Raw genomic sequence first — 26,483 nt, forward strand, 5'->3', positions numbered from 1 at the left:
AGCTCATTATTAGAAAGTTAGGAAATATATGTGGTGACAATTTGTAACTCCACGCCAGAGGAAACTCTAACTATAGACATGGTTAAATATAGTTTACTAAATGAAGATGACAAAAGGAAAGAACATGGTGAATTTTCTTCTGATGCATTTGTTATTGAAAAATAAGAAAGACGTGGAAGAAGTCATAGCAGAAATTCACATAGTTATAGAGGAAGATCCAAGTCTAGAAGAGATATTAAATGTTTCCACTGTAACAGGTAAGGTCACATGAAGAAAAAGTGTAGGTTTTGGAAGTGATAACAGAATAAAAGGAAGAAAAATGAGAAAGAGACCAATATAGTTGCTACTGAATATGATATCATTATTATTTGTGATGACGATTGTGTCAATCTTGCAGTTCAAGATAGTAACTAGATAATTGACTCTCGTGCTTCATTTTATGTTACTTCTCATGGTGATTTCTTCATATCTTACACTATTGGTGATTTTGGTAATGTCAGAATGGGAAACAATTGTACATCGAAGATTATGAGTATTGGAGATATTTACTTGGAGACCAGTATTGATAGCAAATTGATACTTAAAGATGTCAGACATGTTCCAGATATTCGTCTTAACTTGATATCTGCAAGCAAACTTGATGATGAGAGATTTACACAGTATTTTGGTGAAAGCAAATGGAAACTCACTAAAGGTTCTCTAATTATGGCAAGAGGAAAGAACCTTAACTCTTTTTATGTTATAGAAACTAAGTAACACAAAGGATAGATTAATATAACTTAGAAGGGTGAAAGTATAGATCTTTGGCACAAGAGGTTTGGTCATATCAACGAGAAGGGACTTCAAACTCTTGCTAGAAAGTGGTTCTTACCAAAGTTGTAAAGTACTTCTCTCTTGTGATCATTGCTTAGTTGGAAAAACATATAGAGTTGCATTTCATATATATCCATCATCTAAAAGATCAGATGTTATTGATTTAGTTCATACTGATGTCTGTATAATGCAAACTAGAAAACTCTTGGAGGTGCTCTTTATTTTGTTACTTTTATTAATAACTATTCTATAAAAGTTTGAGCTTTTGTTTTGAAATCTAAAGACAATGTACTCGATGTTTTCAAAGAATTTTATGTCATTATTGAAAGAGAAACTAGTAGAAAGCTAAAGTGTGTTTGAGCAGATAATGGTGGCGAGTACAAGGGTCTTTTTGAGAATTATTGAATGTTTCATGGTATCTAAGAAAACAGTTCCTAAAACTCCTTAGCAGAATGATGTGGTAGAAAGGATGAACAAAACCAATGAAAAAAGGATTAGGTGTATGCTTTTCCATACCAAGTTACCTAAGTCATTTTGAGGGGAGGCTATGAGAACTACAGTTGACTTGATAAATCTTTCTCCATCAGTTCCTCTGAAAGGTGATGTTCTAAAGAGAGTATGGAAAGGAAAATATATATATTATAATCATTTAAAGAGTCTTTAGGTGTAAAGCATTTATTCATATTCTCAAAGATAAGAGGTCCAAGCTTGATAATAAGGCAAAAGCATGTATCTTCTTAGGATATGGTCAAAGAGTTTGGGTACAGATTATGGGATCTAGTGAACAAGAAGATTATTAGAAGTAGAGATGTTACGTTTCTTGAAGACCAATTATTTGATGATAATGATAATGTTGATAAGCTAAAAACCTCTGTTTATATTCCTTGGAGTTTGGGTCCTTCACCTGTAGTTCATGATGATCATGGGGGAGATGAACAAGAAGATTGTAGTGAGAATGCAAGTGATGATACTCCTACAGTTGATAATGCTGAACCAACTGAATAAGCACCTCCACCACCAATTGAGATTTCATTAAGAAGATCTACTAGATAGCGACAACCATCTACTAGATATCCTCCACATGAGTATGTTATTCTTACTGACGGAGGAGAGCTAGAAACTAACCAAGAAGCTATTCTACATGAGCATAAGAATGAGTGGGTTAAAGCCATGCAAGAAAAGATGAAATCCATGGTTGAGAACTACACCTATAACTTAGTAAAGTTGTCTAAAAAGAAGAAAGATCTCAAGAACAAATGGGTTTATAAATTGAAGACTGAAAATAATAGCTCACAATAAAGATGCAAGGCATAACTAGTTGTAAAAGGATTCAATCAGAAGAAAGATATTGACTTTGAAGAAATATTTTCTCCTATGATGAAAATATCTTCTATCCAAGTTATTCTTGGTTTGGTTGCCCGCTTGAATTTAGAAGTTAAGTAACTTGATGTGAAAACAGTATTTCTTCATGGTGACTTAGAAGAAGAAATTTACATGGAGCAACCAGAAGGTTTCAAAGTTAAGAGAAAAGAAAATCTTATGTGTAAGCTTATGAAAAGCTTATATGGACTCAAATAGGCACCTAGACAGTGATACAAGAAGTTTAATTCATTTATGATGAGCCTTGTACCCAGAACTACATCTGATCATTGTGTATTTATGAAGAAATTTTCAGATGATGATTTCATTATTCTCTTACTATATATTGATGATATGTTGATTGTTGGTCATGATGCTAGTAAAATTGAAAAACTTAAAAGAGAGCTAAGTAAGTTTTTTGTTATGAAAGACTTGGGATCAGTGAAACAAATACTTGGCATGAAGATTCTTCGTGATTGAAAGAAAAGAAAGATTTGACTATCTCAGGAGACCTACATTGAAAATGTTCTTGAAAGATTTAAAATGAGTAAAGCGAAAACAGTTTGTTCTCCACTTGTAGGTCATTTGAAGCTTAATTCGAAATAATATCCTATAAGTGAGAAAGAAAAAGAAGAAATGTCTAGAGTGTCTTACTCATCTATAATAGGCAGTTTGATATATGCTATGGTTTATACTAGGTCAGATATAGCTCATACAGTTGGAGTTATCATTCGATTTCTCACTAATTTTGGTAAGGAACATTGGGTAGTAGTGAAATGAATATTAAGATATCTAAGAGGTACTTCCATGTTGTGTTTATGTTTTGGCAGTGATGAACCTGTATTAGAAGGGTACACAGATGTAGACATGACATGTGATACTGATTCTAGGAAATCTACTTCAAGGATCTTGATGACATTTGTAGGGGGAGTAGTCTCTTGGCAATCTAAATTACAGAATTATGTTACTCTATCAACCACAGAAGAAGCAGAATATATAATAATTACTAAAGCATGTAAAGAAGCATTATGGATGAAAAATTTTCTATAGGAATTGAGCTTGAAACAAGAAGAATATACTATTTACTATGACAGTCAAAGCGTCATTCACCTCTCCAAGAATTTAATATATCATTCTAGATTCAAGCATATTGATGTGAGATATCACTGGATTCATGATGTGCTTGAATTGAAAGAATTATAGTTGGAAAATATGTATACCAATGAGAATGAATCAAATACATTGACAAAGTCTTTGCCTAAGGAGAAGCGAACAAAGAGAAAGAGAAGAGAGAAAAAAAAAGAATTTTGAGTTTTCTGCTTGACGATTAGAGTCAAATTTTATTAGTTTTGCAGCAAGCTCTACAATCTTAACGGTACTAATGTGCAGTTTACCTTCTCTGAGGTACTTTCCTGCTATACCCACTTTGTGAGACCTAGAATTCTCCTTCGATGAGATCTATCCTATCTGATGATAATATGCTATTCTTAAGTTAAGATCTATGTTCTTGATGTTATTGTAATCCTCTGGTTATTCTAGAGAAAATTTACTGTAAACCTGTTATCATTACTATTGATGATAGTGGAAGTTTAAGATGGACTACGGTCTCGTGATTTTTTCTTCACGTTAAAATTTAATCTTACTATGTGATTGATTTATTGTTCTACTATTTATATTACTCTGATTAATATTTGTATTTTGATATCAAGTTGATATTTTGATGAGAAACTCATTTTGATACACAAAGAGAAAAAAAAAATTCCGCTTTAACATATTTTTTCTGACGGTTAATGCTCTGGATTTTCACACCGCTCATATCTATATTAGGAAACATTCTTCACCTAAATTTTTTTTATATTTTAAATTTTTTTAATAATCATCATTATTGTCATCCCCAAGTAATCAGCAAACCAAGCAGCTAAAATTTCTAGTTTGGCAATATTGAGTTCTGGCTGCACGGTTTAGGTCATTCCAGAAGTCAAAGGAAAACCAAGTAATCTTCCTTTTTTTATCCACTTTGACAGTTTGAGTCACTAGGATATTGATTCTGCAAGGCAATACTCTTCACCCAAAAAAATCTTTTCATGTTTTAGAGCTTTTTTTAATAATCATCATCCATTATCATCCCCAAGTAATCAGTAAGCTAAGCAGCTAGAATTTCCAATTTGGCAGTATTGAGTCCTGGCTGATGGAATTGCAAGGTTTAGGTCATCCAAGGAGCCAAAGAAAAAGCAGGAAATCTTCCTTCTTTTATCCACTTTGGCAACTTGAGTCATTAGGATATTGATTCTATACTTTGGAAGAGTCGTTAGAATATCTGTATCAGGCAACACCCTTCACTCAAAAAAAATCTTTTCATATTTTAAAGTTTTTTTAACAATCATCATCCATTGTCATCCTCAAGTAATCAGCAAGCCAGGTAGTTAGAATTTCTAGCTTGGCAGTAGAGAGTCCTAGGTGATGGAATTATAGGGTTTAGGTCATCCAAGGAACCAAAGGAAAAGCAAGTAATCTTCCTTCTTTTATCCACTTTGGCAGCTTGAGTCATTAGGATATTGATTCTGTACTTGGAAGAGTCATTAGGATATATGTATTAGGCAACACTCTTCACCCAAAAAAATCTTTTCATATTTGAGAACTCTTTTAACAATCATCATCCATTGTCATTCCTAAGTAATCAGCAAGCTACACAACTAGAATTTCTAGTTTGGCAGTATTGAGTCTTGGCTGATGGAATTGCAGGGTTTAGGTCATCCAAGGAGCCAAAGGAAATGTAGGTAATCTTCCTTCTTTTATCCACTTTGAAAACTTGAGTCATTATGATATTAATTCTGCACTTTAAAAAAGTCATTAGGATACCTGCATCAGGTAACACTCTTCACCTAAAACAATCTTTTCACATTTCAAAGCTTTTTAACAATCATCATCCATTGTCATCCCCAAGTAATCAGCAAGCCAGGCAACTAAAATTTCCAATTTGGCAGTATTGAGTCCTGGCTGATGGAATTGTAAGGTTTAGGTCATCCAAGAAGCCAAAGGAAAAGCAGGTAATCTTCCTTCTTTTATCCACTTTGGCAGCTTGAATTATTATGATATTGATTTTGTACTTTGGAAGAATCATTAATATATTTGTATCAAGCAATACTCTTCACCCAAAAAAATCTTTTCATATTTCAATGCTTTTTTAATCATCATCATACATTGTCATCCCCAAGTAATCAGCAAGCCAGACAGTTCGAATTTTCAGTTTGGCAATATTGAGTTCTGAGTGATGGAATTGCAAGGTTTATATCATTTCAAAACAAGTAATCTACCTTCTTTTCTCCACTTCTCCACTTTGACAGCTTGAGTTATTAAGACATTGATTCTGCAGTTTAGAAAAGCACATTTTGAAACTCTGCATGGATCCACCAGGTCAGATTTGGCAAGATCTTCAAAGTTCAAACTCATTTGTAATTGCAGTGTAGTAAATGTACCATTTATTGGCAAGAAGCTTTTCCAGAACAACTGAATCATGAAACCCATAATTTTTGGGCTATTGAAGAAGCTGGTTGAACAAGTGCCTGAAAATTCATCAGACTGTTTGAGTTCCAGCAACAGTTCTTTTTCTAGGAATACTGTATATTTCATTGCATGTTAAGAAAATAAGTGTGACCATTGCAATTGTTCAGGCAACTAGAATGCCTAACTGTTGTTAAGAAGGCTGATATTTAGTTGTTCTAGTAACATATAGTAATTCCAGAGCTATTTTCTAGCACTACTAGAAACAACTATAAAGGCATTATCAGCTCCCAATAATATGTACAAATAAGGTCGCAAGCAGCTGATTAGTACATGGATTATAGCATATGTTTCGTATCAGTCTAGAATTTTACATTTCATACTATTCATGTAAAGAATACTAAAAGCTTCTTACTGGTGAACGGTGAAGCAGATCATGGCCAAATACATTCCTGGTCAGAGAGACTATAATTATCACACACAAATCATGTATTTATTTGCCTTATTTAAGTCACAATGGATGTTCATAAATTGAGACTTGTTATCAATCATAATTAAACATACATGAATCGTAACTTGCATCTCACATAGATCAAAACATAGCAAAATAACCTTCATATTTTCTGTGCACAGTGAATCTAGCTGTTCTTCAAACCATTTCAATTTGCAGTTTTACCTTTTCGATTGTTTTTATTGTCTTTCGAAGTCTGTGCATAGGTTTTCAGCTACTGATCATCTGTCATGGTAAATTGGCACTTGAAATAATTATCCTCCAAGTCATGGAATTGCATCTCTCTTTCTCACACATCGAGTTTCTTTCCACAGTGCTGCCTTTTTAATCCCTTGAAGGCACAGAAAACATAAAGATCATTCGAACCATAAGTTTGATATCACCATAGAATGATAGTTAACACTATACAAAAAACAGCCAGTGACATCTACATAATTGGTTCTCATATTAATCTAAAACTTAATAAAGAGAATCAAATGGATCTTGAGCTTTCCTGTATGCATTTTACAACTGACGCAAGATTTCGAACAAGCTTGAAGCCTCTTTCTTTATGTAAATTAGGAAGAATAGACTGCATCTTGCTAAAGACATTATGGTCCAATAATTGTAAAGACATCTTGCTAAAGACATCTTGCTAAAGAATAGCCTGCATCTGGTATAACCGAGCAACTGACCCACCAATATCAGTTAACAATGGTGGCAGCATTACTGTTTTTTACTTGTATTCCCATCCATAAAACAAGGAATAGATTCAGGAAATCAACTGAGATCACCAGATTTTGATTGTTGGCTGGTCATCCCAGAAAACACATTCAATTTGCAGAAAACCTGAAGTTACAGAACTTTCCAAAGATCGCTAAATATGCTAAATATGTTCATTAATTTCATTTTAAACATAAAAGCAGACCAGGATGGTAGTTGAGACACATGTTCAGAGTCAACACTGCCCTTTGCTCTATGCCAATGTAAAAGACAGTATGACATCCTGGACAATTTTGCATACCATCATTTACCTAATCCATATTTAATACTGTATTCCAGATTTCTGCTAGATAATGCAATATGTGCAGCATACTCTAAATCTCACCAATTGAATGAAGATTCGAAGTTTTCAATTAAGATCAATATCAAATCCATAGAAATCATTTTCTTAACTAGCCACATTTGGATTGCATAGATATGATTCATGCAGCAAATAGAATATCACCCTACATCAAGAAATCGATTAAGGGCAGCCAGTTTGCATGAAGATCCTCCCAATGCGGGGTAGATAACTACAAATCTATGGAATACCAACTGAAATCCGGAAGATAGACAAGAAGACAACTCCAAACCTCCCGCCTTCTTTGAAATTTTCTCCGAGAAGATATATTTTGGGGTAAAATCCAACCCTTTTCGGACCCCAAGCTTTCCTCAACTAAAACGGTCAGATATTGTGAGTTAAAGATGAGAAAAAGGAAGTATTTGATGAACGGAAGAAGCTGGAGAGGAGAATCGAAGAGGAGGCGAGAGCAATGTTGCCGAACTTTGAAGGTGTGGGAGTTGGAGAGAGAGACAGAGCGAGGCGGGGTTTTTCTTGATGAGTTAATCTCGTCCGTCCGTTCATCCGTTCGAATTCAACGGCACTGATTCACTGAACCTGTTTATTTTTCTTTAATCTTTTATTAAGACAATTTCTATTCCTTTTTAAGACAACATATTTACCCATAAGTTATTTTTTTTTGTTTATATATATATATATATATATATATATATATATATATATATATATATATATATATATATATATATATATGGGGTTAATTTTAAGATTATCTACATCCACACAAAAACCATCAACAACCACTAATTATGGTTAATTTTAGCTAGTTTGAATTATAAATATATGAAATAAAAAGTATAACTATCAAATAATATATATTTTAAAAATAGGGTCAATTAATAATCAACTGATAGAATTTAACTACATAAGTATAAGTTTTTAGATTTTATAGTGATGTATAGATCTCTGAAAAATATATATGTAGACAGATAAATATAAAAAATTATTCTGCCTCTTTCTTTTTATTTATTTTCTCTCTTGAATCTGCATATTAAATTATGTTTTAAATCTACTATGAGAGAAGATTACAATCCATTGTATCCAAACCACAATGGATTTCCATTTAATCTATTTCCAAACTATTGAAAAAAGATCCAATGTTGAATTTAAATATATATATATATATATATCTGTTTTGGGCCCCAACTTAGCTTTGGGAAAGGTTACCCTCATGAATGATGACAGGAAAAGCATTCTAATATTAGCTCCATGAGATGACAAGAAGACAAAGCTTTTCAGTGGGCAAAACCACCCATACTTCATGGACTAATAACATACTCCTCTTCAGCTGATGGTCACAGTTGTGGCTGTAGCTGAGAGGGGTTTTGGTTCACTCAACCAGCAAATGGCTCATGACAGAACAAATAATTATGTTGTTCTCAGTAGCTGATATGGTTGGATTAAAACCATAATAGTGTTAATACATGAGCTTTGGATGATCCAAACACTCACTATTGTTCTCCTTTCTTTCTTTAATCTTTCCACCACCACTCTCCTCTTTATGTTTGATCTGATAGCATTGGATTGAAACAGTGATTGACACTTCATTTCATGTTCCACTTAACATGTGAGTTTTGGATGATCCAAATATCTTTCAAATCAAAATCATTCAGAAATGGACTTTAAACAGTTATACTCAATATAGTTCTCAGTAGCTGAATTAAAGGTTTTAATCTTTATGTTTGGTCTGATAGATATAATTGGATTAAGGCCATGATGGGCACTTCGATTCTTGTTCATCAATGAGGCCTGGGTGGAATTGTTGTTTTCAGTAGCTGAATGAAAGACCCTACATTTTCTTTTTATCTTTACACCCACATCCTCCTCTTAATGCTGTCTGATATCATTGGATTAAGACAGTGATGAACACTTCATTTCCTGTTCATGTATGAGCTATGGAAGATCCAAATACCCTCCAAATCAGATTCATTTTCCTCAATACTGTTCTCAGAAGCTGAATAAAAGGTACTACTTTCCTTTCCAATTTTTACAGCCTCCTCTTTATGTTTGATCTGATATCACAGGATCAGAACAATGATGAACATCTCATTTCTTGTTCATATATGAATTTTGGATCATCCAAATGCCCTCCAAATCAAATTCTTTCACAGAAGTGATTCACTCAGTGATGATCATGGAACAAATTTACTCAATATTGTTAATGTTTCAGCTATGGATCATCCCAACATCCTCTAACTCGATTTCATTCAGTAAAATTGATGAACATGAAACAACAGATCGACCCAACAGGGTTGGCATAATTTATCGCAGCTGCCAATCAATAAATCTAAGATACATAAATATATTATAGTTAATAAAGCCAATTCATCTGTCACCAGCTAACGCCGGTCAGTGAAGGCTTGCAGAAAGAAATGCAGGTCAGAAACGGAACAAAGAAAAGAAAGAGGAGCTCGGACTTTTCTGTAAAGAAGGAAAGCCGTTCAATATGTCACCAGCGAACTACTGGTCAATTGAGGGGCGGCAGAGGTTGAGGTCAGGAGAAGGGAAAAAGAAAAGGAGCGCATGCCTTTTCTTGCAAGGAAGAGAACAAAAGCCAAATCGCTGGCTCCTCAGCGGAGCAAAAAGAGACAGCCGCCATCAATGGCTTTTGTCAAGCAGGTGGCGAGGTCGGCTTGGTCGGTGGAGCTCGGGCCCCCCACCTACCTCTCTTCCCTGTCAAGATGTCACCCACCACCACCTCCCCCACACCCCCTCTGCTCACCGAAGCTTCCCACCTTTACTACCAAGTCCAATATAAATATGTGATGCTATGATACATAAATGAAAGATGTGTTGGTTTTTGGGGAAAGACCAACCGTCCAAGTCCATTCAAAATGTTGGATTCTATGTCGGAATTCTTATATTTTGTCATGGTCTTTGATGACAACTCATCTGATTTGGTCTTCATAATATTGAATTTGGTAGGAAAAAAATAAATTACTTTAAAAACCGAATAATGAAGTTTTACGAGATGGCACCCATCTTTGATTTTTATAAAAAAAAAATTTAAAATACCAAAAATACCATTCAAATCGAGGATCATTTTTATTGAACCCGATAACTTGATTTAAAGTCGATCGATCCAAAGATGGTTTGGTTAGGTCCAAATCAAATGGATTCAAGTCAGAACCTATCAGAAGGATCGATATCGAGTTGAGTTTGAATCAAAAGACAAATTAGATTACACAAGGGATACACCAAATGAGTATAACCTGAATATAATCAATGGCCTATGCTCCTCCCCCTCTACTCTTTAGTGGCAAATAGTGGCAGCACCCTCCCCCCTCTCTTTAACGATAATAAGTTTCACTGTTTCTCTCTAGTATTTATGAATGACAATAACACCTTTCTCTTTCCGGTGATGGCGAACTCCACTACTCCTCTATGGCAACGAACAGCGATGACAAACTCCTCTGCTCCTCTCTAGTATTTGTGAATAGTGGAGACATCCTTCCCCCTTTGGTGGTAGTGAACTCCTCTATTTCACTATGGTATTTATAAATAGTGATAGTATTCTCCCCTCTTCAATGATAATGAACTTATCTGCTCCTCTATGAAGATGAATGTCGATGGTGAACTCCTTCTCTTTCCGACATTAACTTCTTTATAGAGGTTGTGTTGATGATATTACCGAGTGATGACGACCTCATCTCCTCTCCGACTATGAACGATAATGTCTACGACAATATCTTCCTCTCTCCCACGATAAACTTCTCCTTTTTATTTTAAGAAAAATTAATAATTTTTTTGAAATTAATTTCTCTAGTTAATCCATTAAGTATATCACTAATTTTATTACCATAGTGAGAGTCCTCAAAGGTTTTATATGTTTATATAATACATAAATAAAAGATATATTATTTTTAGAAAACATCAACCATCCAAATCTATTCAAAATATTATATTCTATGTAGAAATTCTTATATTTATCATGACTTTTTACGATAACTTATCTTATTTCGTCTTATTAGATTTGAAAAAAAAGAAAAGAGTAATTTATCTAAAAAATCTCAATAATGAAGTTCAATCATTTTGATTTTCACCAGTGATACCTCTTTTATTTAAAATACTAAAAATATTCTTAAAATCAATGGCCCTTTTTGTTGAACTTAGTGACCTGATTTAAACTTGATATCCAAGGGTGGGTTTGGTCAGACTAAGGTTATGATCTAGGTTAAATGGATTTGGATCGGACCCTATGAAATAAATTAGGTCATGTTTGAATCAAAAGATAAAGAATGTTATACGAGGGTTTTCTCTCTTTTGCTCTTCTCCAATAGTGAATAGTGACAACATCCTTCTCTCCATGGTAGCGAATTTCTCTATTTCTCTTTGATATTTGGGAATAGCAGTAACATCCTCCCCTCTCTAACAGTAGCAAACTCCATTACTCTCTAATGATGAATGACAACGATGAACTCCTATGCTCTTCTCTGGTATTTGAGAATGGTGGTGGCATCCTCTCCTTTCTGATAGTGGCGAACAACAACGACGAACTCTTCTGCTCCTCCCTAGTATTTACAAACTATGATAGTTTCCTCCTCTCTCCAATGGCAATGAACTCTTTTGCTCCTCGCCGATAATGAATGTCAATGCGAACTCCTCTATTTCTATTTAGTATTTACAAATAGTGATAGCATCCTGCACTCTCCGATATTAACTTTTCTATAATGACTATATTCATGGTCTAGGTTAAATGAATTCGGATCCTATGAAGTGGATCATGTCAAGTTTGAATCAAAAGATAAAGGGAGTTGTATGATGGTTACATCGAATGAGTATAACTCTAGTGTAATTGACAACCAGTGCTCCTTTCCTCTTCTCTGCTCCTCTCCAATGGTGAATAGTAGCAACATCCTTTCCTCTCTGATGATAGCGAACTTCTCTACTCCTCTTTAGTATTTACTAATGACGACGATATCATCCCCTCTCTAATGATAGCAAACTCCATTACTCCTCTCCGATGATAAACTCCTATGCTCCTCTCTGGTATTTACAAATGGTAGTGGTATCCTCTCCTCTCCAATGGCAGTGAATGATAACGTCAAACAACTCTACTTCTCTCTAGTATTTACAAACGACGATAATTTCCTCCCCTCTCCAAGATGGCGAACATATTTGCTCCTCTTTAGCAACAAATGTCAATGACGAACTCCTCTACTCCTTTTTGGTATTTACAAATGGCGATAGGATTCTGCCCCCTCCGACATCAACTTTTTTATAGTAATTATGTTGGCAACATCGAGCAGCACTACAAACGACATTGATATTCATCAATGGCAGTACTAAGTAGCCACCACCATTGGCATCAACTTATCTCCGATCATGAGTAACAATGTTTTCATCGATGGCAACATCCTCCTCTCTCCAATGATATTTTTTTTTTATTTTCTTTAAGGTAAAAGTGATAATTTTCTTTGAAACTAATAGTAGTTGATTGTTCACTAATTACTTATATTTAAATTTTTGACATCATATAAGAATTTTATTATTTTTTATGAAATAAGAAGATATTGATAATCTAAAACTAAAAGAGGATCTTTGTCAGTGAATATTGTTAAAATGTTGAGATCTTTGGATCAATAAATTTAGTAGAGTTATTCAATAGAAGCGTAATTATATTTGGAACATATTTTAGGATTATTATTGATAGTTTTTTATATTTAGGTTTGAACCGATTAATTCTTATTTTTAGTTACAATCTGGTGTAAAATTGTTAACATAGCTTTCTCTCGCCAAAAGTAACATTTCTTATATTTTTGTATTGATAGCTTTTCTAAAATTTTATTTTAGCATTTATATAATTATCTTGAAGGGTTTATAATTCTTATCTTAATTGATGAAATTAGACAAACACTCCGTTGAAGGTTTGTTGGCAAGAAGCTAACAATGACAGTGTCATCAACATGACCCCCTTCCTCTCCTATTTATACTTTAAATTATTATGACTCACACTATCTCTACTTCTTGTTGGCTATAGGGATGACAAAGGAGCTGACGACGGAAATGGTGATGTTGCCGATCACAATCGACAAGAAGGTTAGCAATGACAACCTTATTTAGCATTACCATTGTAATCACCAATGATTTTTTTCTTTCTTAACATAAATCAAATTATCATAAATAATATGATGCTTTATTTAAATTATTAGTTTTCTATAGTATGGTTAAAGAAACGTTTAAAATTGATTTCCTTAATCATGTGAACAAGTTAGGAATTTTATCAATCAATTAAATTATTAATCAATTTATTTCGGAATAAATGATGTACTTTTTAGAATAGTTCAAAATTTATTTTTGTATGTGAACCATAAGAAATATATATTACAATTCTATCTTTATATGTAAAAGTATAATAAAAATAAATTATAAATATAAAAAAAATTAAATTACTATTTACCTTTTGCGGAGAACTCTTCTTCTTGTATATAAAGAGGACCGTCCCTTTCTCATTCCTCACAAACCCTAGCCTTGAGAGAATCGAGGAAAATAATTTTTAAGAAAAGGATCTACCAAAAGAGGTATGATACTTTATTTTTTTTATTACTAATTTTTATTTATGATTTAAGATATTTGATATTAGAATTATTATAATTTGTATGATGCATAATAAAATTTTAATTTTAAATTTTTTTATTAATAAATAATGATAATTGAACTATGATATTAGAATGATAAGTTAATTTAATAATAATTTAAATTTATTTAATTAGACATATTTATGTTTCAAGGAAGGGTATCCAACATCATAATGTGATCTTATGTTTAAAAAAATAAGATTTTAATGGGTCCATCTGCAATCAATTCTGATATATTCATCAATTGGAAAAGTATATGTATCCATGACATTATTAAATCTATGTCTACAATGTTTGTGGTTTGCCATCTCGTCTCAATTTGGCTTATTTTTCAGTTTTCCTCCCCTTTAATTTATTCCCTCTAGCAAAGGAAAAAAAATATAGTGGTAGACATGATATGTTTGTAAGTATATAATCAATACCTAAAAATTAAAGATAAAGAGTAATATTTTAGAAGAAGAAAATATTTTATGTCGATTAGAATTACCACAACAATATAATCAACCTTACAATCCAAGTCAAAATCAGCAGCTGTGGAGTCAAACCTTGTCGAGGGGCATTTTAGTCCCAACGTGAAATTAATCGTAGTTTTACGTAAGAGCATTTTCGTAATTTTAAGGACATTGTTCTATGCGGTAACCACACCCGGCTTTGGAAGTGGCGGTGACGGGACTACGCGGGCCCCTGGGGAGCTCCCCTTGTTGCCGTTCTCGTACAAAAAGATTCCCCCACGCTTCTCCCACCTCTCTCTCTCCCTCTGTAATCTTCGCTCGACCAAAGGAAAGCCGAGGGCGAGATCGGCGCCAAGACTCGGATCGTGAGATCACTCGATCTCATCAAGGCAAGTCTCTGGAGCTATCTCGTTCTTGATCCAGCGTCGAGTTCATCTTTTACTTTTTGGTCTTCGATCATCTTGATGCCTAGTTTCGTCTTCTGCTATGATCTTTGATAATGCAAGGTCAAAGTTTTTGGGTGATGCAGGCTCTCAACCGGATCGATCGTTTTCTGTAGAAAGTTCTGGTTTTGTTCTATAAATCGTAGTAAGATCGGATCTTTTTTTTTTTATTGTGCCGCTTCGTTCGATCGAAGGTGACCCTTTTTTGTTAGTTTTCTAATGTTTCATCGATCACTACTGTGCTCTATAGAATTTAGCTACTTTTGGAAACTAGATATATCATTTTCTTGGTGGAAACTTTCACTGTTTTTGATCTTTTTATTCCTGAAATGCTTCAAACATTTGTATTGCTCATTTGTGTTTGATTCGTTCTCTAGAAACAACACAGGAAGCATACAAACAATTAAGCAACCAAAGTGAGAAAACTTAGTTGATCGCAGTCAGATCTCTGCATCCTTCTCACTGATGAAGCCTTTGGAGTCACTGATAAAACTTAGTTGATAGCAGATGTGATTTGCATAATATATAGGACCCCTGCAGCCTAATTGGTTTAGGTGGCCCAGCTCGCACACTGGTAGTCCAGTTTGACCAGTTCCAGTGGATGGTAAACGGAATCTGATGATCTTGTTTGTTCTCTCAATGGGTCAAAATTGGTCCCAAATGAAACTGATGGTGGGTAATTAAGACACCATCTTTCTTATTGGGTAATGCTAAGGCAATATTTCCAATAATGCAGTCCTACTAATTTGCGCATGAAACGTTTTACAATTCCATTTTCTTTGGTTAAAAGTACTACTTTAATCTGGTACGATCTCTGTTATTCATTTATGCATCCATAAGCAGCTTTTTGATTGTTTTTTGTCAGGTGTGAAGGAACTGTAAAGGAAGATAAAATGGCTGAAGACTTGCAAGCAAGTTCGGACAAGATTGAAGTGAAGCTGTCTGAAACGGTTAATTCATCAGTAATCATTTCCTTCCTTCTTATGAGCACTTCTATTTGTGTAACTATAAACAATGCAAAAGTGTATATCTTGCTGCAGTAACATAAGCTAGACTTTTTTAACCAGGAAAGTTCTTCGAAAGTATTACAATTTTAAAACTGTCTGCTTTTGTTCAATTTCAGAATTGGGTAACTGCATGTCTGAATCATCTCTTGATTCTCTTCCTTGTAAAGGAGACACCCTGCCTCGTTTTGATTTATTGGAAAAAGGAAAACCTACCGAAGCTTTTTTTTTTTTTTTGGAATGATTGCTAGTCTGCATACACCATACATACATCAATGATGGTGGGCTTTTGCCTGATATAGTGGTCATGTATGAGCTCCATTAGAGCTGTCATTGATCCTATATTAATGAAGCTTTAAATTTATGTATGTATGTATGTATATATGCATGTACATATTATATATATCAGTAGATGTACAAGTTATGTCCTTTAATTTATTGGGTTGCATTTGCCTGGGAATGGTGTTGGCCTTGATTAAATGAGCATGAAACTTTATAAAATTGCATGTGCAATATAAATATTAGCTCCTAGGCTTTGATCTTCTGAGAATTAAAATTAAGTAACAAGAAGCTAATGCAAGATCTATCCACATCATGAGTGTTTCCCCAACTTCGTGACTTTCTTTTGCTTCTCTTTTAAGCAGGTAGTTCCGAAGGCCTTCAGTAACCTTTAAATGAAGAAAATCTTATTTATTGTATGCTGGAGCCGAAGGAAACATTCATTTTAAATTTAAAAAAAAACAAGAATTACGACAAATAGTGATTTCCATGATTTTGGACATGCCATGTATCGATGTAATTCCCGAATCCCAATGTCTGCAAAACCTCAAGGTCCAAGTCACATGTCTATTTTCTAGCAAAGTCATATCAATTTTACAGACTAGGAACTCTGAACTTCACTGCCACTGAGCTCAACAAAGCTCAACCAAGTATTGTATCTAAAAAGTAACCTACTTGTTGTTTTGCTAAAAGAAACTATAGTTGTTTTTTCTGAGGATATTTTAATCGCAGGTAGGTGGAAATGAAAAAGAAAGACTGACGAATGGTGATACAGACTTACTGAGAAAAGAAGGAAATAAAGACGAGGAGGAGTCTGCATCTGATGGGGACTTCATAAAGGTAGAGAAGGAAATATTAGTAGATGCAAAAGAAAGCTCCCACCTGCTCAATCCAATAGTGGAAGTGGAGGAAACCTTACTCACTGTCAATCATGAATCTGGCAATTCAGAAGCAAATGCCAATTTTACTAAAATGAAAGAGAAGATCGAAGATTTGGAGCTTCAACTTGAAACTGTCCTTGGAAAACTAAATAGTTCAGAAGCTGAAAAAGCCTTCCTAAAATCTGAGTTTGATCTTGCAAATGACAAGTTAGAAAAAAAGAGCAAGCGTTGTGAGGAACTGGAACTTGGAGAGAAATTGATGAAAAATCAGGCTTTAGAGGATGAACAGAGGTACAATTTACAGCTTGAATCCCTTAAGGAAGCACTAAACGCTACAGATATGAAGCATAAGGAGCTTATAGATGTCAGGGAATCTTTCACAGGGTTGTCCGCAGATCTGGAGATCTCAAGGGAAAGGATAAAAGCACTTGAAGAAGAGTTACTATCCTCAGCTGGTGAGCTGCATAAACTCGAAGAACTGAGTAAACATAATAGTACCCAAGCAGAGTTAGAATCAAGGAAAGTATTGGATCTAGAGAAGATGTTGGAACTGGCACATGTGACTGCAAAGGAGATGGAAGATCAAATGAGTAATTTACAAAAGGAGTTGAAGGAACTCTACGAGAAATTTGCAGGAAAAGAACATATTGAAGAAGCACTTCAAAGTACTTCATTAGAGCTTTCAAAATTTCAGGAGAAGTTAGAAATCTCAAAATCAGACATAGGTAAACTGGAGCAGAACCTTGCTTCTAAAGATTCTTTCATACATAAACTGACTGAAGAATTAAATCTGCAAAAAGTTTCTGAAGAGCAGTTAAGGGCAGATGTAACTGCACTAGAAAATGCGCTTTCTGCTTCAAGAGAAGATCTCCAAACAAAGCTTGTTAATTTGGAGGAACTGGAACTGAATCTTCAGGAGCAGGTAAAAGAAAGGGAAATGGTTGAAGCTCGCTTCAAGGACCAAGAAGTGCAGATATCAAGTTTAAGAAATGATTTGTTGAACTTGACAGTAGAAAAGGAAACTATAGAGAGCACTGTGACAGATCTTAAAACAAAGTTGTTAGAGACCGAGGAACTTAATAGCCAATTGGAGGCCAAGCTAAATATGGCTGATCAGAATTTCAAGAAAACAGACTCACTTCTATCACAAGCATCGTCGCATAAGAAGGAGCTTGAGCAAAAGATGGAATTGCTTGAACAGCTCCATCATGAATCCAGAATGGCCACAGAGGCTGCTACTAAAAGAAACCTTGAGCTAGAAGGTTTGCTCCAGGCAGCAAATGCAGATGAAGAGGTTATCAGATCACAGCTGAAGGAGACTGAAATGAGATTGGCATTCGCTGAGAAGAGCAATATGGAGCTTGAGCAACATTTGAATTCTGCAGAGACAAAATACCTTGATGCACATAATGAGAAGAACGAACTTAATGAGAAAATATCACAGCTCACTGCTTTGTTGAAAGAAGTAGAGGAAGAAAATGCATTGTCAAGAAGCCGTTTTGAGGGTTATGAAGATAAGATTGGCCAATTGGAATCAAATTTGAGCAAGTCATTTTCAAGGAACTCAGAACTTGAACTGCAGATTAATGATCTTGTCAAAAAGTGTGGGGAACATGAGGAACATGTTATTGCAAAGCATGACCGCAATCTTGAGCTGGAAGATTTGTTTCATTCATCTCACTCCAGAGCTGAAGATTCTGAAAGGAGAGTGGGAGAATTGGAACTGTCATTGGAAGCTGCTAATCATCGGACACAGGAACTTGAGCAACTACTCAGCATCACAGAGGCAAAACATAGAGATGTTGAGGCTGAATCCAAGCAATACAGCAGTAAGGTTGCGGAGCTTGTTACAGAACTTGTAGCATATCAGACACGAACAGAAAGTCTTGAAGCTGTGCTGCAAGCTGCAAATGAGAAGGAGAGGGAGTTGACAGATAACCTAAATATAGTTACGGAAGAAAGAAAAATAATTGAAGACCTGTCTAGTAGTCATGAGAAAAAACTCTATGAATCTGAGAATCAAATTCGGATGTTGCAAAATGAGCTGAAACATTTAAGAGAGAAAGTGGAAAGTGTTCAGGAAGAACTTGAGGCTTCAAATATTCGAGAAAAAGAGCTACTTGAGAAGTTTAGATATGCTGGAGAACAGTTGGAACATCATGGAAAGACTATAGAGGAAGTTACTGCAAGAAACCTAGAGTTGAATTCATTAAATGAATCTTTAGCCAAGGATTCAGAGTTAAAGCTCCAACAAGCAGCAGCGAGCTTTAAGCAAATGGAGTCTGAAGCTGAAGAATTGCATGAAAAGTCAAAATATCTTGAAGAACAATTGGCATTTTATAAAGAACAGGCAGTTGAAGCTACTGAAAATGTTGCCTCACTTAAGGCAGAGTTAGAGGCAAATGCAATGAAACTGGTTTCTCTTGGGAACAATATTGAAGAGCTTAAGCAAAATGTTATGGAAGCTAATCTAAGAGGCGAACAGACAGTTTCTGAAAACGAGTTGCTGGCTATGACAAACTCAAAGCTCAAGGACGAACTGGAAGCTCGTCAGCAAAAAGTCAATGAGCTAAATGAGTTGTTGAAATCCATACATGCCGAGAAGGAGGCTACTGTTGGGCAACTCGCCTCTCATGCAAGCACCATAGCACAATTAACTGATGAACATTCAAGAGGCATGGAACTTCAATTTGCGACTCAATCTCGTCTTAAAGAAAATGAAGACCAGCTGCATGAAGCTATTGAGAAATACAAGCAGAAAGATTTGGAAGCCAGGGACCTGAATGAGAAGCTGCTTGCACTTGAAACTCAGTTGAGAACTTATGAAGAACAAGCTAGTGAGTCAGCGGTTGTTGCAGCAAATCAGAAGGGTGAATTGGAAGAGGCTCTTGTTAAGTTACAGCATCTGGAAGGACTTACGGAGCAGTTGAAAGGCATGATTGATGAATTCGAAACTGAGAATAAAGGTTTAGCCAGTCAAAACATGAGTCTCTCTGAGGAGCTTGCAACATATGATGGTAAACTGAATGAGTTACAAGTAGCATTCAATACAGTTGTTACAGAGAAAGAGGATATATCCATACAGCTACATGCTTCTAAGAAAGAATTGGAGGATCTCCAACAACTTCATCACTCTGATAAAGAGGAACTCCAATCACAGGTTGGTAAATACATACAGTCATATCCATGTAAAATCAGATACCTAAATTTCTATGACAACTAATTTGTAATTTAGGAGCATGATTTCTTGTATTTCACATTTGTGAGCAATGCATCTTGGGAAATGGATTTGTCATCTAAGAAGTATCATTGCAGATAACCACTGTCACAAAAGAGTACAGCATGCTCAGTGAAATGCACCAAAAGGAAAGGAAAGAACTTGAGGTGACTAAAATCCAATTCAAAGAAAAGCTAAGTGAACAGGAAGCAAGCGAAAATTCTCTCAGCTCTCTTGTGGAAAATCTTAAAGCAGAGCTGGCTGAGAAATCTCTTATGCAAGAACGGATTCAAGAGCTTGAACAAAAGCTGTTAGCAGCTGAGAAAGCTTATAGCCAAGAGGTATGTTCCTAAACTTTTTTACCCTTCAAAAGACGCTGGTTTGCATCAATAGAAAATTTGTTTACTGATACTTGAAGCTTGCATGATTTGCTGATTCTCACAGATTGAGAGCATGACATCAGCAGCTGCTGAGAAGGATGCTGTACTATCTGCTAAAGTAGAGGAGCATACAAGCATACTCCAAGAAAAAGGTGCTTTAGATCAGCAATTAAGGGAAATTCTTAAGGAACTAGATTTGGCACAAAGAACCATAATAGAACAGGTAAACCTGCACTTGTAATATCAGCTTCATTGACTGTTTATATTAATCATCTTGCAGTCATTACATGTATTATTTAATTTGGCAAAATCTGCTGACTTCTGGAAGTTTAATTTTGTAGCATAGTTCTAGTGATACAATATGTTTATATTATGGATCTCACTGAACTCTGGCTGCTGTTTTATATCTATTTAGTTAAGAATGCTGCGCTGTAGCAATTTGAGTCATCAACTATTCTATTCCAAAGTGCAAGTAATTTCACTTGATGAAAAGCATAAGATTTGAATGAATAGTATCGAAGTATTAAAACTTTTTGACTTTTTAAGTGCCTAACTTGAAGAGGGACACAATGGTTTGGCTCACCTAAGGTGATTTCGTCTAGATTGGTGATGGTATAGATGATCAGGTGTTGGATGAAAAGTATTATAAGAAAACATATGAGTAAGATCCACAAGAACCAAAAATAAGGGGAGAGAAGCAAAAGCTTTTATGATACATGCTAATAGGATCACACAGTGAATAAAACATTAAAACTAATGGACATTGTTTTGATCCAATATATTCTGATAGCGTATTGTTAAACAACAATAAATTGTTATAGTAGTAATACAAAAAAGTTACCTGTCTGTATGTTGAAGCTGAAGTATGTTTCTTAGTTTGAAGATTGTCTTGTAACTAGAAGAACAACTCGAAGATAGAGATTTCCCATATGTGGAAAACTAAATGCCCAACAAATCAAATTCAAGATAGTGATCACCACAATTCACAGGCTTGAAAGAGAAAGTGAATCAAATAGGAAGGGAGGCTGGCAAGTAGAATCAAATTGGTCCTGACATTGAAATTCCTGTCTTAAGACCATATGAAATGGCAATCTAGATCAATTTTTATTAAGATCAGGCTTGTTTTAGGTAGTCCTGATCTTCGAATTGGTAGAAATCAATTGGGATAATGCTTGTCTGCACAGGCAACTTAGCTGCTGACAGTAACATGCAAAACATAAGGGTGCATGTTGTCAGAGACAGATATGGAGACTAAATTCTAACCTTTCTTGTAGGTCATATTATATTTAGTCCATCTATATTAAGAATACATGGTTTTTTTGTTCATAACTTTTAGCATTATCAAAAGCTAAATTGAAAAGATTATTCCATTATAGGGTGCTTAATTGCCTTGTAGCCCACATGTATTTGGTGCCAATTTGCCTTGTGGGCAATATATAGTCTTTTGTTGTGTATGAATATATACATGCACCTTAATTATTATGGCTTGCATGCTAACCTTTCAAGGAATACACAGAGGAAAAAGGGGTATGCCATCATTTCCAACTACTTGGCAGATGTACCTGAAACATAAGATACATATGCAAACGTATATCTCCTTTCGGAGAACATGCATGCAGAAATGTGGAATTTGGATGCATATATGTAAATGTGAAGTTTAATTTGTGTGTATTGCAGGATATTGCTAACGTGCTTTTATAGTTGCAGGAGAATGTACAAGCGAAACACAACATTTTGGGTACATGTAAATATGGTGTTATGTGTGTGTTTATATTGTGAACATTAAACAAGCCAAGGTTTTCTTGTTGTATTATTGGAACATAATGATGCCAAGATATATGCTACATTAGTTTGTTTTGTGTTATCAAGTTTCTTTCGATATATATCAGTCATCAGTTTCATATAGACTTTTGAATGTCATTAGTGATCTCTGCTGTCTAAGTGATTACATTTTACAGAAAGAATTGGACACCAAAAAGGAGTTGGAAAGGCAAGCTTCCCTGACGCAGTCACTTGATGCATTAGAGTCCAAGGATCAGCATGCCACGCTTCTTGAAAAGCAACTTGAGGAGCTTAAGCAGAGGCTACTAGAAGCTGAAAACCAGTATAAGGAGAAGGTTGGCACATATATGTTGGTTCATATACCTTCAGATTTGTATACAAATTTGTTTGAGAAAAATGAACCAACCTAGATACTCATATAGAACCTATAAATGTCCATAAAGTGTCATCCACATTCTGCTAGGAACTTTATGAGGCAATCAATCTTTCAAAATCTGCAACAAACAGTGCACATATCTTGAAGATTGCATTTTGTATATGACTTCTTCGGAACTCGCAGGTTATTGAAGAAAGCAAAAAGCTTACACTTCTTGAGGTGGAACTTAATGAATTAAGACTTAAACAGACACAAACTGCTGAAATGGAAAAGAAGATTGCAGAGCTTGAGAACACATTGCAGTTGGCTCGCACAAGTGCACAAGAGGTAAGATCAACTAAATCCTTTTGGTAGGTCAAGTTTCTTTCTCTTTATGGCATTATTTTGGAAACACTTCTGTCCCTGCAGGTGAAGAATGAAACCTCACAGTCAGAGGTGCAGGATGCGACTGAGGTGAAATCAAGAGACCTTGGATTGGACACCTCAACACTGTCAAGGAGAAAGAGCAAGAAACGAAGTGACAAGGTGCACCGGGATACAGAGGCTTCCACTGTAAATCCAAACGCCTCTGTTGTCCAAGAGCATTCAGGAGCCACGGCCTTCAAGTTCGTCCTGGGAGTGGGCTTGGTATCAATGATCATTGGTATTATTCTTGGGAAGCGATATTAGAATGGGCTAAGGACTTCCAGTGTCTTCATCGTGGAACCACCCCATTTCTTTTCTCAAATGCTCAAGTTGGTAAGGGAATGTGATTTACAAAATCATTTCCGGGGCTTTGATTTTCTTGTTGCAAGTTTTATCTTTACCTTGAAAGACTCAAGCTTTAAGGAGTCTATATTTTCATCTTGGGTTAGGAATTTGTTTTGTTTTACTTCAACCCTTCAGCATGCAACTTGCTTGCTGTATATGAGCTTGTAGATGTTTATCTGTAACTAAGAAATAATGCCTTGTGCTATTTGTTAATATTCTGAAAAGAGACAGGTTTTTGCTTATCTGATCAGCCACTTTTTGAGGTTGCTACTATTGTTCAGTAGAGCTTACTGACAGCTCACTTCTTTACTCTCCATACATTTTGAAGCTTGCTAATACTTATTTCGTCATTGCCACAATTTGACAGAATTTATTATCTGCTTTGGAACAATTTGGATTCAAATTTTCCCTCAAAGGAAGGAAAAAAAGGGATCCACAAGGAAGCAAGTAACCATAGTGTTGCATCATGTATTATAAGAAGTAGGTCTTAATCCCCAAATTCTGGGTTCTTGAGTTCATATTTGAGTAGGAACTAATTCCATGGTTGGAGATGTGTTGGTTCTCTAGATCTTAAGTAACTTATAGTGTTACATCTTAATCACAACCCACAAATGTAGACACTTTGTGTTGAATCAAAGTTTATGTACTGGAGCAAATCTTGCTTTAGAATTGGAGATCAAGTCCACAGTATCAAACATCCCTTGTTCACCTGCAACTCATCAGAGCAATGTTTCAAACTACAACTCAAGCTGTGGATTCCAATTTTCTTCCCAGGCAGAAAAAAGAGAGGATCCACAAGGAAGAAGTTGGTGATAGATGTTTGATGCTCTGTTTTCATATAGAAAGATCAGTTGCCATGCTTCAAAGAGTGTTTCATCCAAGGAGTAGGAACTGATTCAATGGGTAGAGATGTGATGGTTCTCTAGATTTGGGATTACATCATTTTTCATAATCACAAACCACAAATGCAGACCTTTTTGTTGAATCAAACTTGTGTGTTTTAGCAAATGTAGTTTTAGAACTGCAACTCATCATAGCAACAATGTTTCAAAGTACAACCCAAGCTTCATTCAGATCACAAGAACACCAGACAACCCAAATATAATTCACATCATAAGAGCACCATGTACTGAAAGGTATACTGAAATCACAGACTGGAGTGTCAGTTCTGAGTGTCGTCCATTTTAGGCTTAATAGAGGCACCTGCAAAGATCATACCACCCTTCCACCAATGGCTCTCAGTTTCAGATATGCCAAACTCAACCTCTCCTTTCATGTCTTGGGGTAACTTGAACTCCCCACCATGGATCTCAAGCCACTCACAGCTTCTTTTCCTGTATGACTCCATGATCTCAATTCTCTTCTCCCTGTGCCCATCTGGGGTGACCAGCTCAAACAAGACAGGGGCTTTGCTCCACCCAAAAGCATCAATATTGAACTTGATGTGGTACACGATCTCAAAAGCCTTGAAATTAGAGAGTGCATCCTTATGCTTTGCCAGGTTCAGAGTCCCTTTCACTTCAAGCCAATTCACTTGAATGAGCTCTGCAACACTGTCACTGCTACACTAGTTAGTGACTTCAAAGTTTCCTCATAGCATTTCACATCAGAAAAATTACATTGTGGAGTTAATGATGAAACACCTAAATTTACGATTTGAAATGTGTACTTATCGTAACTCTCGATGCGATAATCGATCAATCAACTTGTTAAGTTGTCCAGATTGCCAATAATAAGACTATCAAGCTCAAATTCTTATTGGTAGTATACTCATCAAACTCGTAAACTAATTCAAATCTTTATCGGCTTCCAAAGCGGTGTTACAAGCATATTTGCATCTTACCTACTCATGCTAATATGAAACTGCTACTGTAATTGTTATTTGTAGGTATTTTCAGCTGCAAGCAACCAAACACCACCTGAACCTTTTAAGATCAAGAGTGAATTATTTCTTATGTTGGGAATAATTGTGTGTGTGAATCTTGACTATACCATAGGTTATCTTAATGTATCAGGTGGAACAAATTGAATCTTAGCAATACCATAGGTTATCTTTGGAAAAATCCTTGGGTTGCTCATCCTTGGGAAGCTCATTCCACCTCCAGAATCTTCCATCACGGCCCCAAGTTACGTTCATGGCTTTTGCTGGGATGTGAATTATGTGCTCAGCTGCATTAACCCTTCCTTGCTGTTCCACAAAGGAAAAGAACTCATCATGAGGATATTTATAGTTTCTAACTGAGCTGTTTGATCTCATGAACATTAATTATTCCTGCATGGCAACAATTATAGAGGTGTTGGAAAGACAAGTGTTCTTCATGACGCAAGCAGCTACTCGAGCTTCATGACGCAAGAACAACAATTAGATCAACAATCTCAAAATGTTATCGGTGCATATTGAGATGGAGTATTGCAGTATGAATGAACTCGAATCTCCACACTGTGTTCTTCCTCACTTACAGAATGATCAGCAAGCCAGTGAGACGTGTGGCACTCCACAGCATGTCCCTGAAGACTCATCTCGGCCGCGGCTGTCTTCCTCCTCTGCCTTCTTCACTTGCATTGCACTGCACTGCACTGCTTCCTTTATACGACAAGAAAGAGAATATTTTCCTTTGTCGAAGACAGTGTACACAGTTCATTCCTTCCTTCACAAGTCATTCTCGAACCAAGACAGGGCGGGCGAGGTGGCTTTCACCTTTGGTGCCATGGAAGCTCTCCTACTGATAGATAGTACAATATAATTAAAATAATAATGTATGCTAAATTCGATGCTATTTGCATATATTTATAGATCATTTTATTTCTTAATATTTAATAATTTGGATGTTTAAGAAAGAAATGAAAAAAAGATTCCCCAATCCGACATGCACGGCACAGATATCAATAGCTGAAATCAAAGCATCAAATATTATCATCTTGTCTGAAAAGATGTGTGAAGATATTTTATCTCTTTCTGCGGTATCAACAAAAGCAAAAGAAAAAGAAAAAAAGAATATATTTACCTATTCACAAAAGTATGCCACCCACTGATTCATAACAAGTGGTAAAGAAA

At 35.4% G+C, this 26,483-nt stretch overlaps 2 protein-coding genes and 1 long non-coding RNA gene across 6 annotated transcripts; 1 reads left to right on the forward strand and 2 right to left on the reverse strand.

Moving 5' to 3' along the window:
• Positions 1-5,336: 5,336 nt before the first annotated feature.
• Positions 5,337-7,704, reverse strand: LOC135652683 (uncharacterized). 2 transcript variants are annotated; one of them, XR_010502167.1, is made up of 3 exons: positions 7,519-7,704; positions 6,350-6,515; positions 5,337-5,735 (listed from the first exon to the last, which is right to left on the reverse strand). It is a non-coding gene; the product is annotated as an uncharacterized LOC135652683 (long non-coding RNA). The 2 variants fall into 2 exon arrangements; XR_010502168.1 differs by having other exon boundaries at positions 5,337-5,539; positions 5,649-5,735; positions 6,350-7,704.
• Positions 7,705-14,579: 6,875 nt separating this feature from the next.
• LOC103971785 (COP1-interactive protein 1) lies at positions 14,580-23,670 on the forward strand. 2 transcript variants are annotated; one of them, XM_009385901.3, is made up of 8 exons: positions 14,580-14,705; positions 15,625-15,721; positions 16,775-20,083; positions 20,239-20,481; positions 20,585-20,743; positions 22,479-22,637; positions 22,862-23,005; positions 23,087-23,670. In XM_009385901.3, the coding sequence occupies exons 2-8, from the start codon at positions 15,653-15,655 to the stop codon at positions 23,345-23,347; spliced, it is 4,344 nt and encodes a 1,447-aa protein (XP_009384176.2). In that variant the 5' UTR covers positions 14,580-14,705; positions 15,625-15,652; the 3' UTR covers positions 23,348-23,670. The 2 variants fall into 2 exon arrangements, with proteins under 2 accessions (XP_009384176.2, XP_009384177.2); XM_009385902.3 differs by having other exon boundaries at positions 15,625-15,709.
• Positions 23,671-24,473: 803 nt separating this feature from the next.
• LOC103971787 (protein PHLOEM PROTEIN 2-LIKE A2) lies at positions 24,474-26,038 on the reverse strand. Of its 2 annotated transcripts, none has more exons than XM_009385905.3 (3): positions 25,889-26,038; positions 25,471-25,616; positions 24,474-24,981 (listed from the first exon to the last, which is right to left on the reverse strand). In XM_009385905.3, exons 1-3 carry the CDS (start codon positions 25,946-25,948, stop codon positions 24,591-24,593), a joined length of 597 nt encoding a protein of 198 aa, XP_009384180.2. In that variant the 5' UTR covers positions 25,949-26,038; the 3' UTR covers positions 24,474-24,590. The 2 variants fall into 2 exon arrangements, with proteins under 2 accessions (XP_009384180.2, XP_009384179.2); XM_009385904.3 differs by having other exon boundaries at positions 24,474-24,987.
• Between the last annotated feature and the right edge of the window lie 445 nt (positions 26,039-26,483).

The sequence above is a fragment of the Musa acuminata genome, chromosome BXJ3-11 (genome assembly GCF_036884655.1).
Source record: "Musa acuminata AAA Group cultivar baxijiao chromosome BXJ3-11, Cavendish_Baxijiao_AAA, whole genome shotgun sequence".
In the NCBI taxonomy this organism is placed as follows: Eukaryota; Viridiplantae; Streptophyta; class Magnoliopsida; order Zingiberales; family Musaceae; genus Musa; species Musa acuminata.

Coding starts and splice junctions, on each gene's coding strand:
- LOC103971785 (XM_009385901.3), top strand. CDS start 15,653: ATGGCTGAAGACTTGCAAGCAAGTTCGGACAAGATTGAAGTGAAGCTG. Junction 20,482..20,584: donor AGAAAGCTTATAGCCAAGAG/GTATGTTCCTAA, acceptor TGATTCTCACAG/ATTGAGAGCATGACATCAGC. Junction 22,638..22,861: donor AAAACCAGTATAAGGAGAAG/GTTGGCACATAT, acceptor CGGAACTCGCAG/GTTATTGAAGAAAGCAAAAA.
- LOC103971787 (XM_009385904.3), bottom strand. CDS start 25,948: ATGAGTCTTCAGGGACATGCTGTGGAGTGCCACACGTCTCACTGGCTT. Junction 25,617..25,888: donor ACTGGCTTGCTGATCATTCT/GTAAGTGAGGAA, acceptor TTTGTGGAACAG/CAAGGAAGGGTTAATGCAGC. Junction 24,988..25,470: donor TTTTCCAAAGATAACCTATG/GTATTGCTAAGA, acceptor CTAGTGTAGCAG/TGACAGTGTTGCAGAGCTCA.